This window comes from Rhinoraja longicauda, chromosome 6 (assembly GCF_053455715.1).
Source record: "Rhinoraja longicauda isolate Sanriku21f chromosome 6, sRhiLon1.1, whole genome shotgun sequence".
Taxonomy (NCBI): Eukaryota; Metazoa; Chordata; class Chondrichthyes; order Rajiformes; family Arhynchobatidae; genus Rhinoraja; species Rhinoraja longicauda.
In genome coordinates, this window is record NC_135958.1 from 71,380,350 (window position 1) to 71,403,833 (window position 23,484).

The 23,484-nt window shown below is 44.4% G+C and overlaps 1 protein-coding gene across 2 annotated transcripts in view; it reads left to right on the plus strand.

The window, feature by feature from the left end:
• The window catches only part of LOC144594590 (E3 ubiquitin-protein ligase rnf213-alpha-like), a 136,480-nt gene extending 116,449 nt beyond the window's left edge, over positions 1-20,031 (plus strand). For both annotated transcript variants that reach the window (XM_078401324.1, XM_078401325.1), the window contains 14 exons: positions 312-409; positions 2,201-2,357; positions 2,618-2,783; positions 3,456-3,550; positions 5,943-6,188; positions 8,184-8,316; positions 8,933-9,022; positions 9,726-9,888; positions 10,998-11,199; positions 11,782-11,859; positions 14,235-14,432; positions 15,220-15,309; positions 16,961-17,136; positions 18,321-20,031. In XM_078401324.1, coding sequence (XP_078257450.1) covers positions 312-409; positions 2,201-2,357; positions 2,618-2,783; positions 3,456-3,550; positions 5,943-6,188; positions 8,184-8,316; positions 8,933-9,022; positions 9,726-9,888; positions 10,998-11,199; positions 11,782-11,859; positions 14,235-14,432; positions 15,220-15,309; positions 16,961-17,136; positions 18,321-18,465 — 2,037 coding nt within the window. In that variant the 3' untranslated portion in view covers positions 18,466-20,031. The remainder of the gene's footprint in view (positions 1-311; positions 410-2,200; positions 2,358-2,617; positions 2,784-3,455; positions 3,551-5,942; positions 6,189-8,183; positions 8,317-8,932; positions 9,023-9,725; positions 9,889-10,997; positions 11,200-11,781; positions 11,860-14,234; positions 14,433-15,219; positions 15,310-16,960; positions 17,137-18,320) is intronic.
• The last annotated feature ends 3,453 nt before the right edge of the window (positions 20,032-23,484 follow it).

The following is a 23,484-nucleotide window of genomic DNA, read 5'->3' on the forward strand; positions in this document are numbered from 1 at the left end:
TTTCAAATTGACATCGTGTGCACACATGTTTTTATGTAGAGCTAGGTGTGCATGTTTATGTATGAAAGGGGGTTTTATGTGAATTGGGGGTGGGAGGCTTTTTTTCCCCTTTTGGCACTTTGTATCAAATGTGATCATCAGCATTGTTGCAGACTGTGGCCAACCTTTCACTCTTTGCTTTGAATGTGCTGCACTTGCTGTTTGCTGCTGGCCGCCTCTGAGTGATTATCATGTTGATAATGCAGCTTCATTGTTCTCTCTGTCGAGCAGAATCATGTTGACTAATAGCCTTGTTATCATTTCATCGACAGTGTGGGAAACCCATGCAGACTACTCAATGCCCCAGCTGTGGTGCAGCTGTTGGTGGAGTGTCTCACCGGCCTACTGATGGATTTACACGTATAACTAGGTATGTGATTTTGCACCCTGTTTGTAAATTGCCTCAGTGTAGACGAAAGGAACTGCAGATGCTGGTTTACAAAACATAAAGCATCTCTGGAGAACATGGGTAGGTGATATTTTGCGATGGGCCCTTCTTCAGGCTGATTGTGGTGGAGGGGGGTGGCGTGTGGTGGTGGAAGAAAACTGGAAGAGGGGTGGGAACAGGACGAAGTCTGGCAAGTGATAGGTGGACAAATAGACAGGTGTAGATAGGGCTGGAGTCTTTGTTTCTATCTTCGGTGTGAACCAGCATCTGCAGTTCCTTCTCACACAAGTGATAGGTGGATATAGGTGAGGTAGAGATTTAATCGAGAGATGGTCGGACAAAGTCCAGAGATGAAACGCCAAAAATGTATGAGAAAAGGTGAGAAGATGTGTGAATTATGAAGCCAGAGTAAGAGAAATAGGTGGAAAGGATAGGGGGAAAAGGAAAGGGAGAAAATTGGGTGTGCATTCAGCAGGGGTACAAGGAGGAAAGGGAGTAAAAGTCAAAGTTAGGGGTGGTGTTTGTAGGTTAGTTACCGAAATCATCTCTGACTTTTGTCTAACCATCTGTTTATCAAAAACCTTCCTCACCCAAATCCTCCTATCACTTGTCATGCCCCAAAAGATAGACACAAAGTGCTGGAGTAACTCAGCGGGTCAGGCAGAATCTCTGGAGAAAAGAAATTGGTGACGTTTTTGGTCAAGACCCTTCATCAGACTGCCTTGCCCCCATTTATCTTTCAGCTTTTTCCTACTCCCGCCACCACAGTCAGTCTGAAGGGTTGAGATCCGAAACGTTGTTTATCCGCATTCTCCAGCTAAGCTGCCTGACCCGCTGAGTTACTCCAGCACTTTGTGTAAATTACCTATTATTCTGCTTTCTTGGGCCTACAACCAAGTCACCATAAATCCTGTGCACCGTCATCTTCTGGATTAGCCAAGCAAATTATCAAGTACTTTTGATATTGGGAAATACAAGGAACTACAATTGCTGGATTTTTTTTTTTAAAGACACAAAAGTGCAAGAGTATCTCAGTGGGTCTCAAGCAGCAAATCTGGGAACATGGATAGACGTGGACACCTCCATGATCTCCAGAGATGCTGCCTTCTGGCTAAGTTGCTCTTTGTGTCTGCCTTTGATAACATTTCCTTTATCATCGCCTTTGTATCTTAATAAAAAGGTGAGAACTGAGCACTTCTGAAATGGTAGGAAGTTGGATGTAACTTGGACATGCATGATTCTAATTTTCATTTTAAAGTTTAAAAAAGTCTGACCATACTGTGACTTACAGAAGATGTTGTCACGTGACAGCCTTTGCCCCTTGGTGCAGGAAACCAACCTCCATTATTCAATTAGCCTGACCCAAGTAATTTGGTTTAGTTTCAAGATGCAGCACGGAAACAGGCCCTTTGGCCCACCGAGTCCACGCTGACCAGCAATCCCTGCACATTAACACTATCCTATACACACTGGGAACAATTTACAATTTCACCAAGCCAATTAACTAACAAACCTGTATGTCTTTGGAGTGTGGGAGGAAACCAAAGCTCCCGGGTAAAACCCACACAGGTTACAGGGAGAACATACAAACTCCGTACAGACCACCTGTAGTCAGGATTGAACCCGGGTCTCTGGCGCTGTAAGGCAGCAACTCTACCGCTGCACCACTGTGGTACTGAGCAAGGGTAGGTGAATTGGTGAAAGGCCCACATCCTATGGAACAACTGATGGTCAGGGCTTTCTTTACTCACTGAGTTTCTGTTTTCTTTCTAGTCCCACAGCACAAATTGAGACTGGTCATGTCTTGGGACCTGTGTCGAAAAGAGATCAAGTTGTTGCCCCTGATCGACAGATGACCCCTGTGGCATTCCTGCTACTACGAACACTGACGCATGTGTCAATGATGCTTGGAACAGTTCACCACCATCAGGTAACTGGTTCTTTCCGTTAGTTTAGTTTAGTTTATTATCTTGCACCAAGGTACTATGAAAAGCTTTTTTGTTATTATGACACCCAAGGCCATGATTGAATGTCAGAGTAGACTTGATAGGCCGAATGGTCTAATTTTGCTCCTATAACATGAAAATATCAGGGTTTAGGGCATTTCAGAGCTACAAGTCAGCTCTATGTTTGGCAATGTGTTCCATTGCATATATGATTGAAGCATTCTTCTTTTGTCAACCCTTGCAGATCATTAAAGAAATTATTAGACCTACGGTGTCAAATGTGTCAAACTTTTTGTGGGCCCATCTTCAGAAAGATTTGGATCAGCTTGGAAAGTCACTCGGGAAGAACATCGATGAAGTAGCCATCTGCATTCACCTGGTTGTTGACCGACTGCTGAATCAACCTGAAGGTATTAGTGAGGGAACCTTTGCTTGCTGTGGTCAAATCACCAACAATAGAGGGGCAGGATATCACTTTAGACTTCAGGTATACAGCAAGGAAACGGTCCGACATACATACACTTCTTCGTTCATATAAATGGCAGAACTTGTTCTCTCTCTATTCCTCTTCTATTGAGTGATTTTTCTTTCTTATTTGACTTTAGACTTTAGAGATACAGCACGGAAACAGGGCCTTCGGCCCACCGAGTCCGCGCCAGCCAGCGATCGCCACGTACACTAACACTATCCTACACACTGGGGACAATTTACAATTGTACTAAAGCCAAGTAACCTGCCAACCTGTACGTCTTTGGAGTGTGGGGAGAAGCCTGAGCACCCGGGGGGAAACCCACGCGGTCACGGGGAGGGTATACAAACTACGTACAGACAACACCCGTGGACAGGATCGAACCTGCGTCTCTGGCGCTGTAAGGCAACAACTCTACCGCTGCACCACTGTGCAAAATACCAGCTAGTGTCAGGAACAATCACCTGCAGCCCCGTAGCGGATGGCAAATCCACTCCGTCAGTCTCATGTGCATGTATGGGCTGTACATAAGTTGGGCGTTTGTAAACTGGGGACGACCTGTCCATAGCAAACTTTATACTGAATTATAATCTTCTCTGTGATCTTGGCCTAGAACGATCAAGGTGGAATGACGACCTATCAACAAAGAAATCCAGAAATGATTGGGAGAGCCAATTCATCAAATCTATTATTTCTCCACTATTAGAGGTTAGTTATATTACTGCATATATGACACATGGAACTGCAGATGTTGGAATCTTGTGTAGAACATGAAGTGTTGGAGTAAGTCAGAAGGTCAAGCAACATCTTTGGAGGACAAGGACAGGTGACAATTCGGGACCCTTTCTCAGGCTGATTGTGGTTGGGCAGAGAAAGGAGATGGAGAGAAGGAAGGATCAACTCCATTTTATTGGAGTTGATGCACACAGGAGGATGTCGTTGAGTATTTTAAAGCAGGGATCCCTCAGAATCCAGGCTGCTGCTTTAGCACATTACTGCACAGATGTTGCTTCTTTAGATGATGTATAAAACACTCTTAGATGGACATTAAAAAAAAAAGTCAAAATTTGCATTCTTCCCAATAGTTATTCTTCAACCAACATCTCAATCAGATAAAGACATAAAGTGCCGGAGTAACTCAGCGGGTCGGGTAGCATCTCTGGAGAACATGGATAGGTGACGTTTTGGATCAGGACAAGAAGGGTCTGAAGAAGGGTCTCGACCTGAAATGTCAGCTACCCATGTTCTTCAAAGATACTGCCTGACCTGCTGAGTTTCTCCAGCACTTTGTTTCCTTTAATGCAAGTATAAAGTTAGGCAGTCAAAGAGCTCTACAGCATTAAAAGAGCCAAACTTGTCCATGTCAATTAAGTTGGCATTCCAGCCTAGTCCAATTTGTCTGTGTTTGGCCATATCCCTATAAACACTTCCTATCCATATATCCGTCCAATATCTATTAAAATACATAATTATATCCGCTTCTTCGTTGTAGATATGGATTATCCCACCATTGTGCACTGAAAATTCAATGTTAGTTTAGTTTCAAGATACAGCGTGGAAAACGGGCCCTTTGGCCCACCTAGTCCGCACTGATCAGCAATATTACAATAGACAATAGGTGCAGGAGTAGGCCATTCAGCCCTTCGAGCCAGCACCGCCATTCAATGCGATCATGGCTGATCACTCTCAATCAGTACCCCGTTCCTGCCTTCTCCCCATACCCCCTCACTCCGCTATCCTTAAGAGCTCTATCCAGCTCTCTCTTGAAAGCATCCAACGAACTGGCCTCCACTGCCTTCTGAGGCAGAGAATTCCACACCTTCACCACTCTCTGACTGAAAAAGTTCTTCCTCATCTCCGTTCTAAATGGCCTACCCCTTATTCTTAAACTGTGGCCCCTTGTTCTGGACTCCCCCAACATTGGGAACATGTTTCCTGCCTCTAATGTGTCCAATCCCCTCATTATCTTATATGTTTCAATAAGATCCCCCCTCATCCTTCTAAATTCCAGTGTATACAAGCCCAATCGCTCCAGCCTTTCAACATACGACAGTCCCGCCATTCCGGGAATTAACCTAGTGAACCTACGCTGCACGCCCTCCATAGCAAGAATATCCTTCCTCAAATTTGGAGACCAAAACTGCACACAGTACTCCAGGTGCGGTCTCACCAGGGCCCGGTACAACTGTAGAAGGACCTCTTTGCTCCTATACTCAACTCCTCTTGTTACGAAGGCCAACATTCCATTGGCTTTCTTCACTGCCTGCTGTACCTGCATGCTTCCTTTCATTGACTGATGCACTAGGACACCCAGATCTCGTTGAACTCCCCCTCCTCCTAACTTGACACCATTCAGATAATAATCTGCCTTTCTATTCTTACTTCCAAAGTGAATAACCTCACACTTATCTACATTAAACTGCATCTGCCATGTATCCGCCCACTCACACAACCTGTCCAAGTCACCCTGCAGCCTTATTGCATCTTCCTCACAATTCACACTACCCCCCAACTTAGTATCATCTGCAAATTTGCTAATGGTACTTTTAATCCCTTCGTCTAAGTCATTAATGTATATCGTAAATAGCTGGGGTCCCAGCACCGAACCTTGCGGTACCCCACTGGTCACTGCCTGCCATTCCGAAAGGGCCCCATTTATCCCCACTCTTTGCTTTCTGTCTGTCAACCAATTTTTTATCCATGTCACTACCCTACCCCCACTATTCTAACACTATCCTACACGCCAGGGACAATTTACAATTTTTAAACGAATGGTTAATTGAAGCCAATTAACCTACAAACCTATACGTCTTTGGAGTGTGGGAGGAAACCGGAGAACCTGGAGAAAACCCACGGGGAGAACGTACAAACTTCGTACAGACCGCACCCGTAGTCAAGATCGAACCTGGGACTCTGGCGCTGTAAGGCAGCAGCTCTACTGCCGCCCCAAATTCAAAATGTGATTTCAAACATTGTACTCCATTAGCACTCAGTAATGATGAAGCGTGTACCCAAACTACCCCTTCCCCAAGTGTACTTTGCTGGTAAATGTTGATGGTATTGAGCCTGGGATGCTCTCCCCTGTTCCTCTACTCCTCAGAACATTGATAAAAGGTTGCCAGAAGTAACCAGGCAGATGAGTTCCGATGACAGGATCGGTGGGAGTCCAATTGTTAAAATGCTGTACGGAGATCCATCGGATTTTCTGACCTTTCCCCGCGACACTCTGGATTGTTCCTCTGCTTGGAAATGTCAACGTCGGACATGTATAGAGAACTTCACTCACATTCTCGAGCAAAAGGATGGAAAGAAAGTGACCCCTATTCTGTGGCAATTTCTTCAAAAGGTAATTGAAGTGCCTTTCTTCTGATTTACTCATGAGGGAGGAAGTTCTCAGTGAGAGCAAAACGACAACAGAGCTTTTATGCAATCGACTTTTTAGTTTAGTTCAGAGATACAGCGCAGAAACAGGCCCTTTGGCCCACTGAGTCCGCACATACCAGCCATCCCCGCACATTAACGCTATCCTACACACACTCTAGGGGCAGTTTACACTTATACCAAGCCAAGGCACATTCCTTGTATATGCACATACTTGGCAAATAAACTTATTCATTCATTCATTCATTCATTAACCTACAAACCTGGTAGACACAAAATGCTGGAGTAACTCAATGGGTCAGGCAGCATCTCTGGCGAGAAGGAACGGGTGACGTCTCAGATCGAGACCCTTCTTCAGACTGATCTGACCTTTGATTTAAACCAGCATCTGCAGTTCTAAACTACGAACATGTACATCCATGGACTGCTGTACATCTTATAAAATGCTAAAAGGGTGGAATGCAAGGCAGAAACTTTTCATTTTTTGAAAGATTGCAACACATCAGCTTTAGTGCACAAAATTGCAGCCTTCAAATCACACACTGTTGCAGGCAGGCAGTGTATTACTGCTCCGTCGTTGGGTCTCTACCCTGGAGTTCCACAGCCAAAGGCATTGAGGGAGAATCTTCACCTTTGCATCATTGTCTTCTCAGGGGAATTTAGGGATGGACAATAATATTGCACTTGCCAGCGACACAATTATCCTGTAAAATAGGTTTTTAATAAAATGCTATTTCCCAGGATCCAGAATTTAAAAGTGGTATTAGTTCTACCCGTTCGTAATCATTAGGTCTGTTTCTTGGTGCTTTGTTTCCCCTCCAGCTGAAATAATTGGTCTTATACTGGCATAACTCAATCTCGCAGATCCTTATGAACCTCAACTAATTGTCACCGAGACACTACTTTTCTGCAATGTACAGATCCGGTCAGAGTCTGTCTGAATAAATAAGATGTATCCTTTCCAAATATCAAAATGTATCCCTATCCTGTCAAAACTGTAGCCTACCCAAACATTTGTATAAAACGATGACACGTTAGTTATGTGAACAGAGCCCAGAGATGCTGCATTCTTTAGCAATTACCTCACCAAACTTTGAGAGAGATTTGCACTCTCTGCCTCGGATCTCTTTCATAATTATTCCAATAATATAAGTGATGCTCCTTCTGCATAACACTCAACTTTCTACGTTATACACTTGGATCCATTCCCGCAACATATTCTGGCTGACATCAACTTATTGTACATTGATTTGTCTGTGATCTTGGCCCTATTTGGTCTACATAATTTTGCAATTCACTCATGTAGCAAAAAATAAATAGGAAGATGGTGAATGGCTGAATGGCCTACTCCTGCACCTATTTTCGATGTTTCTATGTTCCTCAGAAATATCTCCCCTCTTACCTTCAGCCTATGCTCTCTAGGTTTAACATAGAAAATTCGTGCAGGAGTAGGCCGTAGACCTTCCTGTTTAAGGAAACGTGCTTGGATACATTTAACAATTTTCCTTGTCCAAGCCCTTAATCTCATGGGAGACCTAGACAATATCAGGGAGGTTGAAATCTCCCACTAATAATAAGCCATTATTTTTAAAGCTATCTGCAATCTTGTTACACAACTGCTATTCTAATTCTCACTGACTAATGTGAGGCCTATAATACAATCCCCCTCAAAGTGATCAATCTCTTCTAGTTTCCAAGTTCTGCCCATACTGATGCGATAACACACAAAGATGCATTTCATAACAATCCTTAATTTCCCCTAGAAATGTGTGATTAGGTGAGTTTTTCCAACAATCTAGAGGTATCACCATCACTGAACTCACTTTTTTGTGTTACAAAACATATTTAAGTATCCGAAATTTAATTCCCTGACCACAACGTGTATGTGGATCCTTGGTCTATGTTTCTGAACCTATAATAAAAATCCTACTTTGATAATAATGTATACCCTATTTTCTAGGAGCGATATATTAGGATGCTGAAGTATTTGCCTGATCTTATTGAACTTCAGTACGAGTTAATCAGGATATTCCAATGCACCTCAAGTATGAAATCAAATAAAATTTCTCAATTTCTTCAACAACTTCCTGCAGGTAAAAGTTCCTTTTTTAAAATAATGCTAGCCGTATTAACCTGCGAAATAACTATTACCTACATGGTACTATGAAAACAAAGGCGATGTATTCTGTGCAAAAAGTTTGAAATTGTTTGACAGTATGCTTCTGTTTAACTAACCTGCATGGTGCCTGTCTCTGAGATACCTAAAAGGCATAGCACAATTTATTGGTAGCACAGCAGTGGTACCGTTTAAAGATGAGGAGCAGTTTAGTTTACCAAGGTACAGTGAAAAGCTTTTTCTTGCGTGCTATATAATCAGCAGGAAGATAATATATGATTAACAATCAAACCATTTACAGTGTATAGACACATGATAAGGGAATAACGTTTAGTGGAAGGTAAATCCTGCAAAGTCTGATAAGGATAGTCCGAGGGTCAGCAATGAGGTAGATCGTAGTTCAGCTCTGCTCTCTGGTTGCGGTACGATGGTTCAGTTGCCTGATAACAGCTGGGAAGAAAGTGTCCCTGAATCAGGAGGCATGCGTTTTCACACTTCTGTGCCCAGTGCCAGCGAGTGGGATTAGGCTGGCGGCAGTCGGCATCGCCATGAATGATACTCGGCTTAATTTTGCCTTATTTTTGTACTCGTAGGTCAACAAGGCCAAAAGCGCAACTTTGAGAAATGGATCAAGATTTTCTTACAACTGTGGAATGAGTTGCGACAGTTATTGGCAAAAAATAGTGAGTGTGATTTTGTTGTTGGCTCCACTTTACATTTGAATCTCCTTCTGTTGGATGGATATTGGGCGGTAACACCGTTCCTGACCTGCCGTCACTTCTGACCAATTTTTACAACAGTTCTCAACTTGCTAGTGCAGCAGAGTTCCATGTACATCCTCTTCAATCGATTAAGTTGTTACCTAAATCTCAAAGCACCCCATGTAATCATACAGCAGTGTACATTTCTGACATTTAAGTGCTCTTGCAATACAACTTGGTTCAAGCATTGATCAATCCTATTCATGACAAACTATTTTCATACCGAAGAGCTAAGTTGTCTTAATGCATGGAGACTAATGGTTCAGCTCACAAAAGGACACCGTGTGCAGGAGTATCTCAACAGGTCAGGCAACATCCTTGGAGAACATGGATAGATGACGTTTCGGGTCGAGACCCTTCTTCGTCTGAAGACAATTTACAGAAGCCGTTTAACCTGCGCGTCTTTGGATTGTGGGAGGAAACCAGAGAAGCCGGAGAAAACCCATGCAATCACAGGGCAGACATTCAAACTCCGTACAGACAGTACCCATAGTCAGGATCAAACCTGGGTCTCTGGCGCTGTAAGGCAGCAACTCTACCACTGCGCTCAGTTCTTCAGTAAAAACCAGTGAAGCCGTGTTTATTTTGCACTGATTGAGGTGTTTTTATTTTTTTTGTTTTTCAGATCCTGCAATCCCACAAGAACTGCATCAGGATTTAACTTTGGAGAGTCCCATTGAAGTTCTGTTGCCCCAGCAACAGGGCCTGGGTCTTTGCACCACTACACTAACCAAGTTTCTCATTGGAATTCAAAATGATCTCATTGGGGCCATCAGTGAGCGCAAGAAGTAAGCACTTTCCTGCTTCTGTTTCATGTGGATGATGGACGGTGAATGCAAAGAAAAGGCTCAAACCCCCCCTGCCTGCCTCCCTCCCAACAGCCACCCCACCACCGCCACCACAGGGAATGAACCGATGCAGTACCAATTAGGTGTCGTCCCCACATAATACTTTCTGGAGAGTATATCAGCCAACACATTTTGCGGGCCCAAATTGGATGGACACCTAGCCAATGGATTTAGAGTCAAACAGCGTGGAAACAAGCCCTTCGTCCCGACTTGCCCACATCGACCAACATGTCCCATCTACACTCATCCCACCGGCCTACATTGGGCCCAAATGCCTCCAAACCTGTCCTATCCATGTACCTGTCTAAATGTTTATTAAACATTGCAATAGTACCTGCCTCAACTACCTCCTCCGACAGGTTATTCCATGCACCCACCGCACTTTGTGTAAAATAAAAAGTTACCTCTCGGGTTTCTATTAAATCTTTCTCCCCCCTCCTCATCTTCAACCTATGTCCTCTGGTTCTCGATTCCCCCACTCTGGGCAAAAGAGTCTGTGCGTTTACCTGAACCACCAGTGAAAACTGGCACATGCTCTCCTGACTTCCTCTTTTTGAAGTCACTGATTAGTTCCTTGGTTTCATTGACACTGAATATGTTATTGTTGCGGCAACACTGAACCCTGTGTTTTCTCTCTCTCTCTCTCTCTCCCCTTCTCTCTCTCTCCCCCCCCCCCCCCGATTCATCACCATCTGCAACTGGAATGTGTGCAGGACATTATGACCTATTGCTTATCCATCAGTATTATCACTGGTGGACGCAAAGTGCTGGAGTAACTCTGCGGGTCAGGCAGCATCTCTGGAGAAAAAGGATGGCTGACATTTCGTGTCGGGACCCTTCTTCGGTCTCCAGTCTGAAAAGTCACCCATCCTTTTTCTCCAGAGATGCTGCCTGACCCGCTGAGTTACTCCAGCACTTTGCGTCTTATCTTTTGCATAAACCAGCATCTGCAGTTCTTTGTTTCAACACTAAGTATTATTGCTGGTACTTTAGGGTGAAAAATCATTGCATTTATGTACAATGTATGGGTTATTTATATTTCCTGGTAGATTGTCCATTAGCCCAGAGGCAATACTTGATGCACATTTAATTCTCTGCGACCCTGAGAAGGACCTCATCCCACTTGTGCTGTCGAACTGCCAGTACACGCTGGAGAAAGGGCAGGAGACATTACCCGAGTACGATGTCAGGAACATTGAGAGGCAACTCATACGACAGTTCCTCAAAGGGAAACCAACGATAGTTGATTCGGTAAGTTTGTTTTTTAATTGAAGAATTCTGTTCCGCCTGGAGGAACGGAACCAATTCTGGGCACCATATCTGGAGAGGGTCCAGACGAGGTTTACACGAATGATCCCAGGAATGAGTGGATTAACTAATGATGAGCGTTCGACAGCACTGGGCCTGTACTCGCTGGAGTTTAAGACAATGAGGAGGGACCTCATTGAAACGTACCGAATAGTGAAAGGCTTGGAGAGAGTGGTTATGGAGAGGATGTTTCCACTAATGGGAGAGTCTAGGATTAGAGGTCATAGCCTCAGAATTAAAGGACGTTCCTTTAGGAAGATGAGAAGGAATTTCTTTAATCAGGGGGTGGTGAATCAATGGAATTGTTTGCCACGGAAGGCTGTTGAGGCCAAGTCAATGGATATTTTTAAAGCATAGATGGATTCTTGATTAGTACGCTTGTCAGGGATTATGGGGAGAAGTCAGGAGAATGGGGTTAGGAGGGAGAGATAAATCATGATTGAATGGCGGAGTAGACTTGATGGGCCAAATAGCCTAATTCTGCTCCTACAACCATAATTTATTTTAAACATTTCTCTGTTACAGAAAATTCCCAAGTTTGTATCGAGGCGTGAAAGAGATTACTTAACCATCTTTAAGGAGCTGAAAACAAAAATACCTCAGGTAATAACTCGGGCCTGGTCAAGGTGGGCCGAATGGCCTGTTTTCACACTGTATTACTTTATGACTCGAATTATTTTGCTCAAACAAATTCGATTTTGTAACCCAGAGGCCAGACCCAAAAACTGCAAGAAAAATAATTGCTTTGTTCAATATTTGCAACTCTTTGCAGCCTTGTTCGTAGTGTAGCTGCACTGTCTTCTGGTTCAATCTTACTGTCAGTGATACAAAAAGGTGCAGCATGTTTCTGACCTCTATTCTGGGTTACCTGCATGGTGGCGCAGTCAGTAGAGTTGCTACAACCTGACTTATGTGGCGGTGTGGAGTTTGCACATTGTCCCCATGACCACACCAATTACCTTCGGGTGACCCGGTACCTGCCCGCGACACAAAGGCAGGTTAATTGGTCAAAGTAAATTTTTGCATCGTGTCTAGGTCAGTAACAGAATCTACAGAGTGGAAAAGCCAAACATTAGAGGACGTAGCTTTAAGGTGGAGAGGGGCAAGATTTAAGGTAGACTTACCAGGAGCGTATATTTTACAGACAGTGGTAGGTGCATTGAATGTGTTGTCAGGGGCGGTGGAGGAAGCAGGTATGTTAGCAACTCTGAAGAGGCGTTTAGACAGATGTATGAATAGGGATTCAGACCATCAAGAGTGAAGAGTGTTTAAAACAGAACAATGAGATTCTTGCAGCAGCATAGCAGATCGGTAAACACGGTATTCATAGATAATACATTAAGTAAAATAAAGTACTATAAATTAAAATTAAAATAATATTTGTAAAAACAAACAAAAGCCCAAAATTCCTATTGCAACCATCCCTAGTGCAACTACGTAGTTCGTAGTTTGGGTGGTGTTTGTAGTGTTCAAGAGCCTGATGGTTGTTGAGAAGAATCTATTCCTGAACCTGGACGTTACAGTTTTCAATCTCCTATCTTCCTGATGGCAGGAGTGAAATGAGTGTGACCAGGGTGATGAGTGTTAGTTTAAAATGTCATCATGGTTAGGCGATAGACAATAGGTGCAGGAGTAGGCCATTCGGCCCTTCGAGCTAGCACCACCATTCAATGTGATCATGGCTGATCATTCACATTAGCATGTACATCATGGGCCAAGGGGCCAGCCCCTCTACTGTGGTGCACTGTTTTATCTTCTCTAGTGTGCAGATCGACTCATTAAGCATCAGCAGCCATACCAGAGAATAGCAACGAAATGTAATGCAATATTTGTCTTCAAATGAGCATTAAGTGCACACTGCAGCAATTGTGGGCTAGATCTCTTGGGCTAGCTGAATGACCTGTGGCAGACAGTACACACTGCCAACTTGATGTTGGACAGAAAGTTTGAGATAAACTAATTTCATGTGCCTGTAATTTCATGTGCCTGTACATGATCCATATCTCACCATTCTCTGCATATCCATGCGTCGACCCAAAAAACAGGTATAACAGGTATAACAGAGCTTTATTTGTCGTTCGGTACCGAAGTACCGAACAAAACTACATAGCAGTCATAGAAAAAAAAAAGAACACAAGACACATAACCCCAACACAAACGTCCATCACAGTGACTCCAAACACCCCCTCACTGTGATGGAGGCAACAAAACTTCCACTCTCTTCCCCACGCCCACGGACAGACAGCTCGTCCCCGACCGACCCGCTCAGTCCCCGCACCGGGCGCTGAAACGTCCGGCCGCCGAACCGGGCGATGAAAGGCCCGCGACCAAGCCTTGCGCAGCTAAGTCCCGTGGTCGAGCCGCACCGGGCGATGTCAAGTCCGCAGTCGAGCCGCACCAGCGATGAAAAGCCCCGCAGTCGAGCTGCACCGGGCGATGTTAAGCCCCGCAGGCGAGCTGCACCGGGCACTGTTAAGTCCAGCGGCCAAGCCGCACCGGGATGTAAAGTCCAGCGGCCAAGCCGCACCGGGATGTAAAGTCCAGCGGCCAAGCCGCACCGGGTGATGTAAAGTCCAGCGGCCAAGCCGCACCGGGATGTAAAGTCCAGCGGCCAAGCCGCACCGGGATGTAAAGTCCAGCGGCCAAGCCGCACCGGGATGTAAAGTCCAGCGGCCGAGCCGCAGCGGGCGATGTTAGGCCCCGCAGCCGAGCCGCACCCCGCGCCGTGAGGAAGAGAAAAGTTTCCCCCCCCCACACCACACCCACCCCCACCACCACCCCCTCCCACACATACACAACCAAAAAAATATATATAAAAACCATCCCAACACCGACACACAACAAAAAAAAGACGGACAGACTGCTAGTCAGCCGCTGCCGTTAGGCTCTGACTACTAACATTCCACCAAGCTGATTGTAAGAACATTGATTTCAAAAATATTGAGCCCTCTGTTGATCATTTTCTCCCTTCCGTCCAGAAAATATTGTCGCACTCAGTCTGCACTGCAGTGACTGCATCGCTGAAGTCCTACAGTGACATCTGCGATGCTCTGGATATAATTGAGATTCTGGTTGGATTCCTCAATTCCGTAGGAGGAGCCCAAGATACCCAGTTGCTTACCTATCTCAAAGAAACCTTACGGATGGATCGGCGAGTGTTAGCCTGTGTCAGCAAGGTGTGTATTTTTGTGGTTGCTATCACAGTTAATAGCTGCAAACGGTTCTATTTGATTGATTGAAAGATACAGCATGGAAACAGGGCCTTCAACCCAACCCACCGATCAACATGTCCCATCCTCCGGCAGCTCATTCCATACACCCACCACCCTTTGTGCGAAAAAGTTACCCTTCAGGTTCCTCTCAAATCTTTCCCCCCTCACCTTAAACCTATGTCCTCCGGTTCTCGATTCCCCAACTCTGGGCAAGAGATGCTGTGCATCAACTCGATCTATTCCTCATGATTTTGTGCACCTCTTTCGGATCACCCCTCATCCTCCTGCGCGCCAGAGGATAGAGTCCCAGCCCACTCAACCTCTCCCCAGAGCTCAGGCCCTCAAGTCCTGGCAACATCCTCGTAGATATTCTAGGCACCTTTTCCAGCTTGACAACATCTTTCCAAAAAACATGGTGCCCAGAACTGAATACTTTACTCTATGTGCGGCCTCACCAATGTCTTGTATGACTGCAACGTGATCTCCCAACTTCTATACTCAATACTCTGATTGATGATGTTTCATGTTACCACCTTATCAGCAAGCACACCTGGAAAGTTACACTGCATGTAAATTAAACATGCATGAGAGTACAAAGATCATATGATTCTGCAGCATGTTATCTGCAGTTAATGTCAACACTGCCACACGTAAACTTGGCCTACATCACCATAGTAGCTTTCTTTTACATTTCTTTTGCGTTTCTCAGGCTTTTGTATCATTCAGGATGTTTTTGTTCCTTTTCTGCTAGGCTTTTGTAGGGTGCAGATTGAAGCATGCCATCTCCCTTTGGCAACTTCTGTCGTCTTGGAAATCCGAGGTCATGCTCAGCACTGGAAAGGTAAGAATACGGACAACTGTATTCATGTTATCAACACAATTATTAAACAGAAGCAACATAAATTGCAGCTTAGATAAGGGAATAGCACATAAATCAAGAAATGATTTATTGAATGATTTGCAGATGGAAACTCATATCCAAGAATCTCTCCATTTGCCTTTCACGCTCTCCCTACCTTTCAGTCCCCCTCACACACACACTCTCTCTCTCTCACCATTTCTCTCCCTCACCATTTCTCTCACCACCTCTCTCACCATCTCTCTCCCCCTCCCTCTCTTGCTCTCCCTCTCGCTTGCTCTCTCTCTCTCTCTCTCTCTCTCTCTCTCTGTCACTCATTCTCTCCAACTCTCTGATGTCTTTTCTATTCAACTTCCAATAAAGACCTCAGTTGGCGCAATGTTGGGGGATTTTCATTAAGTTCCTTTGATGGGGAAATGCTTATCAAAGGAACATTGCAAATTAGAGTTAATGTTGAAAGAGTTTATATGAATAGAACAAACCTATCAGATTATGAATATCAAGGAAACATTGAGGATCTGTTTTTTGTGTGAAATCATTTATGAAGCCTCAGGAATGCTAATTATACAGTACCATTGATTTTATTTTGTTTTTGAAACACTGATTTATGACACTTTGTTACACTCTGAACCTCAAGCTGCCTCGTAGAAATTACTGCTTGAGTTAAATTAGTTTAGTTTAGTGATACAGAGTGGAAACAGGCCATTCGGCCCGCCATGTCCACGCCAACCAGCGACCCCTGTACATTAGCACTATCCTGCACACTGGGGACAATTTACCATTTTTACCAAAGCCAATTAACCCACAAACTTTGTACGTTTTTGGAGTGTGAGGGGAAACCGGATCTCCCGGGGAAACCCCGAGTGGTCACAGGGAGAACGTGCAAACTCCATACAGACAGCACACGTGGTCAGGATCGGACCCAGGTCCCTGGCGCTGTAAGGCAGCAACTCTACCGCTGTGCCGCCATGATGTTCTTGCCTGGGTCAAGGATGTACCATTTCAACGAGATCTAATCTTAGTAAAATAAGCCCTTGAACAAATTACAGATAAATGTACCATATATTTACATGAGGACACCATTCTGTAACCAGGGAATAAAGCAGAACAAGCTAACGTGCTCAAATACAAAGTATTAACATGTGAGAGACGGGCAGTGGGTTAACTGAGTCCATCCATGTGGTGCTTACACTACACACAAGACATCTGCTATCTTTGCTTCCAATGCATGTATTCAGTCCTTTCACTTTAGCTATAACCTTGAAGTTAGCCACAGTATTCACCCCGTGACAGCAGGTTCTGTTTGATTTATCGTTGACTGTTTTATATTTATAACGTCCTATTGCGTCCTATCATGTGATACAAATTAGTCAACTAAACCCTCGGAGTTCCCTACGGTTCTTTTTACTCTGAAGATAGACACAAAAAGTTGGAGTAACTCAGCGGGTCAGGCAGCATCTCTGGAGAAAAGGAATGGGTGATGTTTCGCGTCGAGACTGAAAGTCAGGGGAAAGGGAAACGAGAGACATAGACGGGGATATGGAGAGATATAGAACAAATGAATGAAAGATGTGCAGAGATGTAACGATGATAATGGAGACAGGCCAATTTTTCTGATCTATTGTCCCGACAGGACCCTTTCGAGAGGATTCCCGAGACTTATGCAGAACACTTGCTTCCCGCTGAAGAAGAGAAGCTGAAGACATTCTTTGCAAGTACAGACATCAATGCATTCATCTGGGAGCTCCATGAGATTCTGATGCTGAAGACTGCTCAAAGCAACGAAGATAACTTCCGACCTGACTGGGGGTAATGTATACCAGTAGCTCCAACTTTGCTAGAGGGAGAGAGGATTCAAATGCTTGGTTCCTCCACATCTGGAACAGATATTAACTTGGGCGGAGAAGTGTACTTTTAATCCACTTCGATTAACGTTGACACAGAGGTCTTGCATTAACAGCAGATGTGTGTGTACGACCTCACAAATAATCCCCCTAACAGCCACCACTCACCCTGTCTGTGGAAGAGCCTGCAGATCCCATATGATGTACGATGAGCATTTGAAGATACTGGACCTGAGATTGCTGGAGTTTAGAAGGATGAGGGGGGATCTCATTGAAACATACCGAATAGTGAAAGGCCTGGAAAGAGTGGATGCGGAGAGGATGTTTCCACTGGTGGGGAAAGTCTCGGACCAGAGGGCACAGCCTCAGAATAATAGGATGTATCTCTGGAAAAGAAATTAGGAGGATTTTTTTTGGTCAGAGGGTGTGAATCTATGGAACTGATTGCCACAGATGGCAGTAGAGGCCATCATTGGGTGTTTTTAAAGTGGAGATTGACAGGTTCTTGATTAGTAAGGATGTCGAAAGCTTGGGGAAGAAGGCAGGAGAATGGAGTTGAGAGGAAAAGATAGAACGGCCATGATTGAATGGCGGAGTAGAACATAACCCAAGTAAATGGTGATGGTAATGACTTGATGGCAGTGCACTTGGTTTAATTCACAACACTCCTCTGTCTGAGCTAAGGGTTTGATGAATCAAGTCCCACTTGAGAACTTGAGTTACAACAGTTTGGATTTTCACCCTGGGGCAAGGCCGAGTGCTGCTGCAATCTCATGACATGTTGAACTGAGGCTGTCTCGGGTGGATATGGTGCAATTGTGAAGAACAGGGAATATTTCCCTTGTGTCCAGGGCAATATTTACCCTCCAATCAACATCTCTAATTCTGATTCAATATCACATTTGCTGTTTATGAGAATTTGCAGGTCGAAATTAGCCAACAGTTTTCCCATATTACAACAGTGACTATAAAGGCTGGGTGGGCCTTTATTCACCTTACAGACTGTCTGATGGGCTCCCTTTGTTTAACATGAATTTTCTGTAATTCATTGACTGTAAAGCAGGTTGTGATTTGCTGTGCTACATAAAAGCAAACCTCTCTTCAACGCTCATCGTTTGTCTACAGCACTTGTTTTTGTTTTTCTTCCAGTCTTAAAGATACCATTTCCATATACCTGGACTCCAAAGGTATCGACATCCTCCCAGGAATGGATGACAACCTTCCCGATGAAATAACTCTGGCCAAAGCCATTCATACCTGGAAACTTGCGGTGGATTTCAAGAAAACCATTTGACAGTTGCCGCTTGACCATGTGTATGACTGATGATAAACTGAGAGAATTCCTGTTGGTAATGTTACATTGGAGTCCTTATTCAGTGCTCCAATGTTTTGCACTATATATTCACAGCAGCTCCTTGTGAATGTATTATTTTGCAACATTAGTGCTGCCAAGTATAACTTTTTCGAACCTTGTAGAAAATTGTATAATCACATCGGCAGGTTGTACAATGGGAAAGATTCTTAAAGTGGATATTGAAACTTACAAAGAAAGTTCAGCGTTGTGTAATTTTAAATGTGCTATTTAGTAATTTAAATAAAGAGCTTGACAGTTTACAAAGAACGGTAACCTGGGACCAATTTTGCAAATTACTTCAGTGAACATGTGCCACTCTTTGGCACCAGGGTTTTGCATCTAAGTCCCAGAAAAATACTGAGTGCATCGGTTTCCCAGTCAACTTGAGAGTAAATTATTTCCCTTCACACTATCTATATAAATAATTTCCTTTCTGTAAAACTCAAATGTGCTTGTGTTTTTGGAATTTTGAAAAAAGCAAAAGAAGCAAAAATAGCAAAAGTGTATAAAATCATGAGGGGAATAGTCTCTTGCCCAGAGAGTAGGGGAATCGAGGACCAGAGGACATAGGTTTAAAGAGAAGGGGGAAAGAATTAATGGGAATCAGAGGGGTAACATTTTCACACAATTGGTGGTGGGTGTATGGAACAAGCCTGCCAGGGGAAGTGGTTGAGGCGGGGGACTATCCCAACATTTGAGAAACAGTTAGACAACTACATGGAGAGGACAGGTTTGGAGGTGTATGGACCAAACGCGGGCAAGTTGGGCCAAAAGGCCTGTATCCACGCTGTATCATTCTGACTATGACTCTAAATACAGATGCTGGAAATCTGAAATAAAAGGGAATAGGTGGCCCAATTGTTCATCTGGTAGAAATGTTGTCTCTCAGTCCCAGCGACCTGGGTCCAGTCCTGACTTCTCGTTCTGTCTGCTGGAGGTTGCACCTTCTCCCAGTGTCCACACGGATTTCCTCCGGGTGATCCAGTTTCCTCGGGATAAGGGGGAAGTCTTTTAGGACCGAGATGAGAATGTTTTTTTTCACACAGAGAGTGGTGAATCTGTGGAATTCTCTGCCACAGAAGGTAGTTGAGGCCAGTTCATTGGCTATATTTAAGAGGGAGTTAGATGTGGCCCTTGTGGCTAAAGGGATCAGGGGGTATGGGGAGAAGGCAGGTACGGGATACTGAGTTGGATGATCAGCCATGATCATATTGAATGGCGGTGCAGGCTCGAAGGGCCGAATGGCCTACTCCTGCACCTATTTTCTATGTTTCTATGTTTCCTCCCACATCACAAAGACATACAGGTTAGTCAATTAATCGGCCGCTGTAAATTCCCCCTAATGTTTAGATGAGTAGTACAATCTAGATGGTTTGATGGGAATGTGGGGAGAAAAATGGGATCAGGTGATTAGTAATTAGGTGTTTGTTTGTGAAGCCTAATGTGTTGAAGAGTTTTTTTCTATGATGTATATGTGGATGAAAATAAATAACTTTTCAATAAACCAAACAAATCCAATCTCTCCTTTCTGGACAACATCCTGGTGATTTTTTTCTGCATGCTCTCTTTTGCTTCACATCCTTCCTGTAGTGTGGTGACCAGGATTGCACACTATACTGCAAATGTGATCGAACCAGTGTTTTGTACAGCTGCAACATGACATCCTAACATTTAAAATCAGTGCCTCAGCCTATGAAGGCAGCAATGCCAAATGACTTTTTTCACTATGTGTAGGAGAGAACTGCAGATGCTGGTGTAAATCGAAGATAGGCACAGGCAGCATTCTTGGAGAGAAGGAATGGGTGACGTTTCGGGTCGAGACCCTGCTCTTGGACTCTGAAGAAGGGTCTCAACCTGAAATGTCACCCATTCCTTCTCTCCAGAGATGCTGCCTGTCCCGCTGAGTTACTCCAACATTTTGTGCCTTTGTTCCTGTGTAACCCTTCACAACTTTCTTCACTGTCTCCTACTCCACTGGTTTTTGTATTGCAGTAAACCTAATTAATCCACCTACTTTCTCAGGCAGCATCTCTGGAGAAAAGGAATAGTTGACGTTTCGGGTCGAAACCCTTCTTCAGATTTAGAGTCAGGGGAAAGGGAAACGAGAGAACTCTGAAAAAGGATCTCAACCTGAAACATCACCTATTCCTTTTCCCCACAGGACCCGCTGAATTGATCCAGCTTTTTGTGATTAATTGGATTCGAGCAGGTAGATTTCAATACCCCAAGAAAAAGACAGAGTGTTCACCATAACCATGCTCCTCATGATCTTGTACGCCTCAATAAGATCACTCCTCAGTCTCCTAGGCTCCAAAGAATAAAGTCCAGCCTTATCCAACTTGTTCTAACTCAAGGCTTCAAGCCCACGTAACATCCCAGTGGATCACTTTTGCACCCTTTCCAACATACTGACATCCTTATGTAGCTGAAGGTATCACAAAATGCTGGAGTAACTCAGCAGGTCAGGCAGCATCGAGGAGAGAGGGAATGGGTGACGTTTCGGGTTGAGACCCTTCAGAGTCTTAAGAAGGGTCTCGACCAGTAATGTCACCCATTCCCTCTCTCCTAGATGCTGCTTGACCTGCTGAGTTACTCCAGCATTTTGTGATACCTTCGATTTGTACCAGCATCTGCAGTTATTTTCCTACACTCCTTATGTAGCTGGACCTGCAATAGCGAAGAATCCTCGCGTTTCAGTGGAGGAGCAGGTGTGAGCGATCCAGGTAAGTTTGAGTTTATATATATATATATCCTTAAATTTACCGAGTTTGCTTAAATGTTGACAATCGTTTAAAGGTGTTTTTGTCTTTTAATTCATTTTATCTTCAAAAATTAATGTAATATATCATTTTAGCTGCCTGCTTATTTTTAAATAGTTGAAGAAAATTTCTGAATGTACTTTGTTGGACGGGGCTTGCTCTGGTTTTTCGATCCTACCCCATCCCACATTGGAACATCTGGGCCTTGCCCCTTTCAAACAGCCTGGCTTCAGGCTGCAGGTTCTTTTTATCGATTGTTAAAATTTCTGGGATCAGGGCATTACCGACAAGGCTACCATTTATTCCCTGATTTTAATTGCCCTCAGAGGAAGGTGATGAGCTGCCTTCTTGAACAGGTGCATTCCCTCTGGTGAAGGTGCCCTCACAGTGGTGGCAAGGCAAGGCCAAGGGACCATCCACCTGTCTTCATCAGCAGGGTGGTGGTGGTGGAGAGTTCTAGGATTTAGAGGCAGGACAAATAAAGGAGGGACGATATATACAAGTCAGAAGGATATGCAATGTAGCGAGGGAACTGGTGCAATGGTGCTGTTATTGTCACTTGAAAGTACGAATGCAATGAAATTCTTTATCTTACAAACAGTCCAATAGAGTATTGCCATGCCCCCGATCCCTGATGAGCAAGTGTACAGATATAGTCGACCGAGCCCGCAGGCAAGAGGCGTCATGTCTTGGCGCCATTTTCAAACTCCACGCTCTGGTAGTTATGAGCGGTGCCTGGACCTGAAACGTCACCCATTCCTTCTCTCCAGAGATTCTGCTGAGTTACTCCAGCGTTTTGTGTCCATCTTCGGTGTAAACCAGCATCAACAGTTCTTCCTACACTCTCTTATTCCAGTTTAGATACCAGATACCACCAGGGGGCGCCGCACGATGGCTGCCTCGCCTACAGTCTGTCTGTCCTTTTCAAGGGCCTGCGAGCCCTTGCCTGGGATCGACGCTCCAGTGCAACCTGCGGACTTTAACATCAGGAGCCCGCAGTCTCGGGTTGAGACCGGTCGGGAGCTCCAAAAGCTGCACGAGGTTCGACTGGTCCCGATCCGGGGTAGATCGCCGGTGTGAGGGAGCTGAGATCCCCCCCCGATGAAGGAGCTTGATCGCCCCGACGAGGAAGGCTCGCCGCCGGCTACGGGAGTCAAGATCATCCCGTCAACGGAAGGTTAGAGACCCCCGACCGCAGGAGGGATTGAACTGTTTTTCACCTTCTATCACAATGAGGAATAGGGAGGAGTCACTGTAGTGGATGTTCATGTTAAAATGTATTTTGTGTGTCATGTTGCTTTTTACTGTTATGACTGTTTGGCAAATAAAGTTCCTCGTATGTTGCAAAACATACTTGGCTAATAAAGTTTGATTGTGATTGATTGTGAGATACATTTGAAGCATAGAAACACTGGGCCACAGTAGGATGTTAGTTTTGTGCAGGACAACATCAATCAAATGCTACAGAACCTTGCCTTCAGGTGGCTGGCCTTCCTTTTGGGTTATTGTTGCACTTTAATCGGGTGTTGTCTTTCTGCTGACTGGTTAGAGTAGAGCGCAAAAAAAGAATTTCACCGTACCGGTAGACGTGACAAGAAATTAAACTCAAAACATTGAATCAGTGAACGGATGGAGTTTACAATGCAGACATCTTTACCAGATGACTTAAAATATCAACTTTTTTTTATTCACCAGGTGGCACTGTGCAGCGTGTTATTAAAATGTGTCGTTAGTCTGACTTCATCGGGACAGAGAGTGCAGTTCCACTGACATCCCACCGTTGAAAAGTCGTTTCCACTTCACTGTTGCAGAGATTATTCAGGAAAATCATGAATGGTTCAGATGAATGAAATTTGGCCCAACATACATGCAGACCAATGAAGAGCCATCTTGCTTTCTTTCACCTCCCAGCTTTCAGTCCGTAGCCTTTAGCCAGGATTTAAAGAGCCCACGCGGGTCTTTTTTTAAATGAAGTGAGGATATCCATCTATATTTAGTCAGAGGGTATCACAAAATGCTGGGGTAACTCAGCGGGTCAGGCAGCATCTCTGGAGAGAGGGAATGGTGAGAGGGTGGTGAACCTGTGGAATTCATTGCCACAGACAGCTGTGGAGGCCAGGTCAGTGGATATTTTTTAAGGCAGAAATTGACAGGATTAGTAGGGGTTGTGGGGAGAAGGCAGGAGAATGAGGTTGAGAGG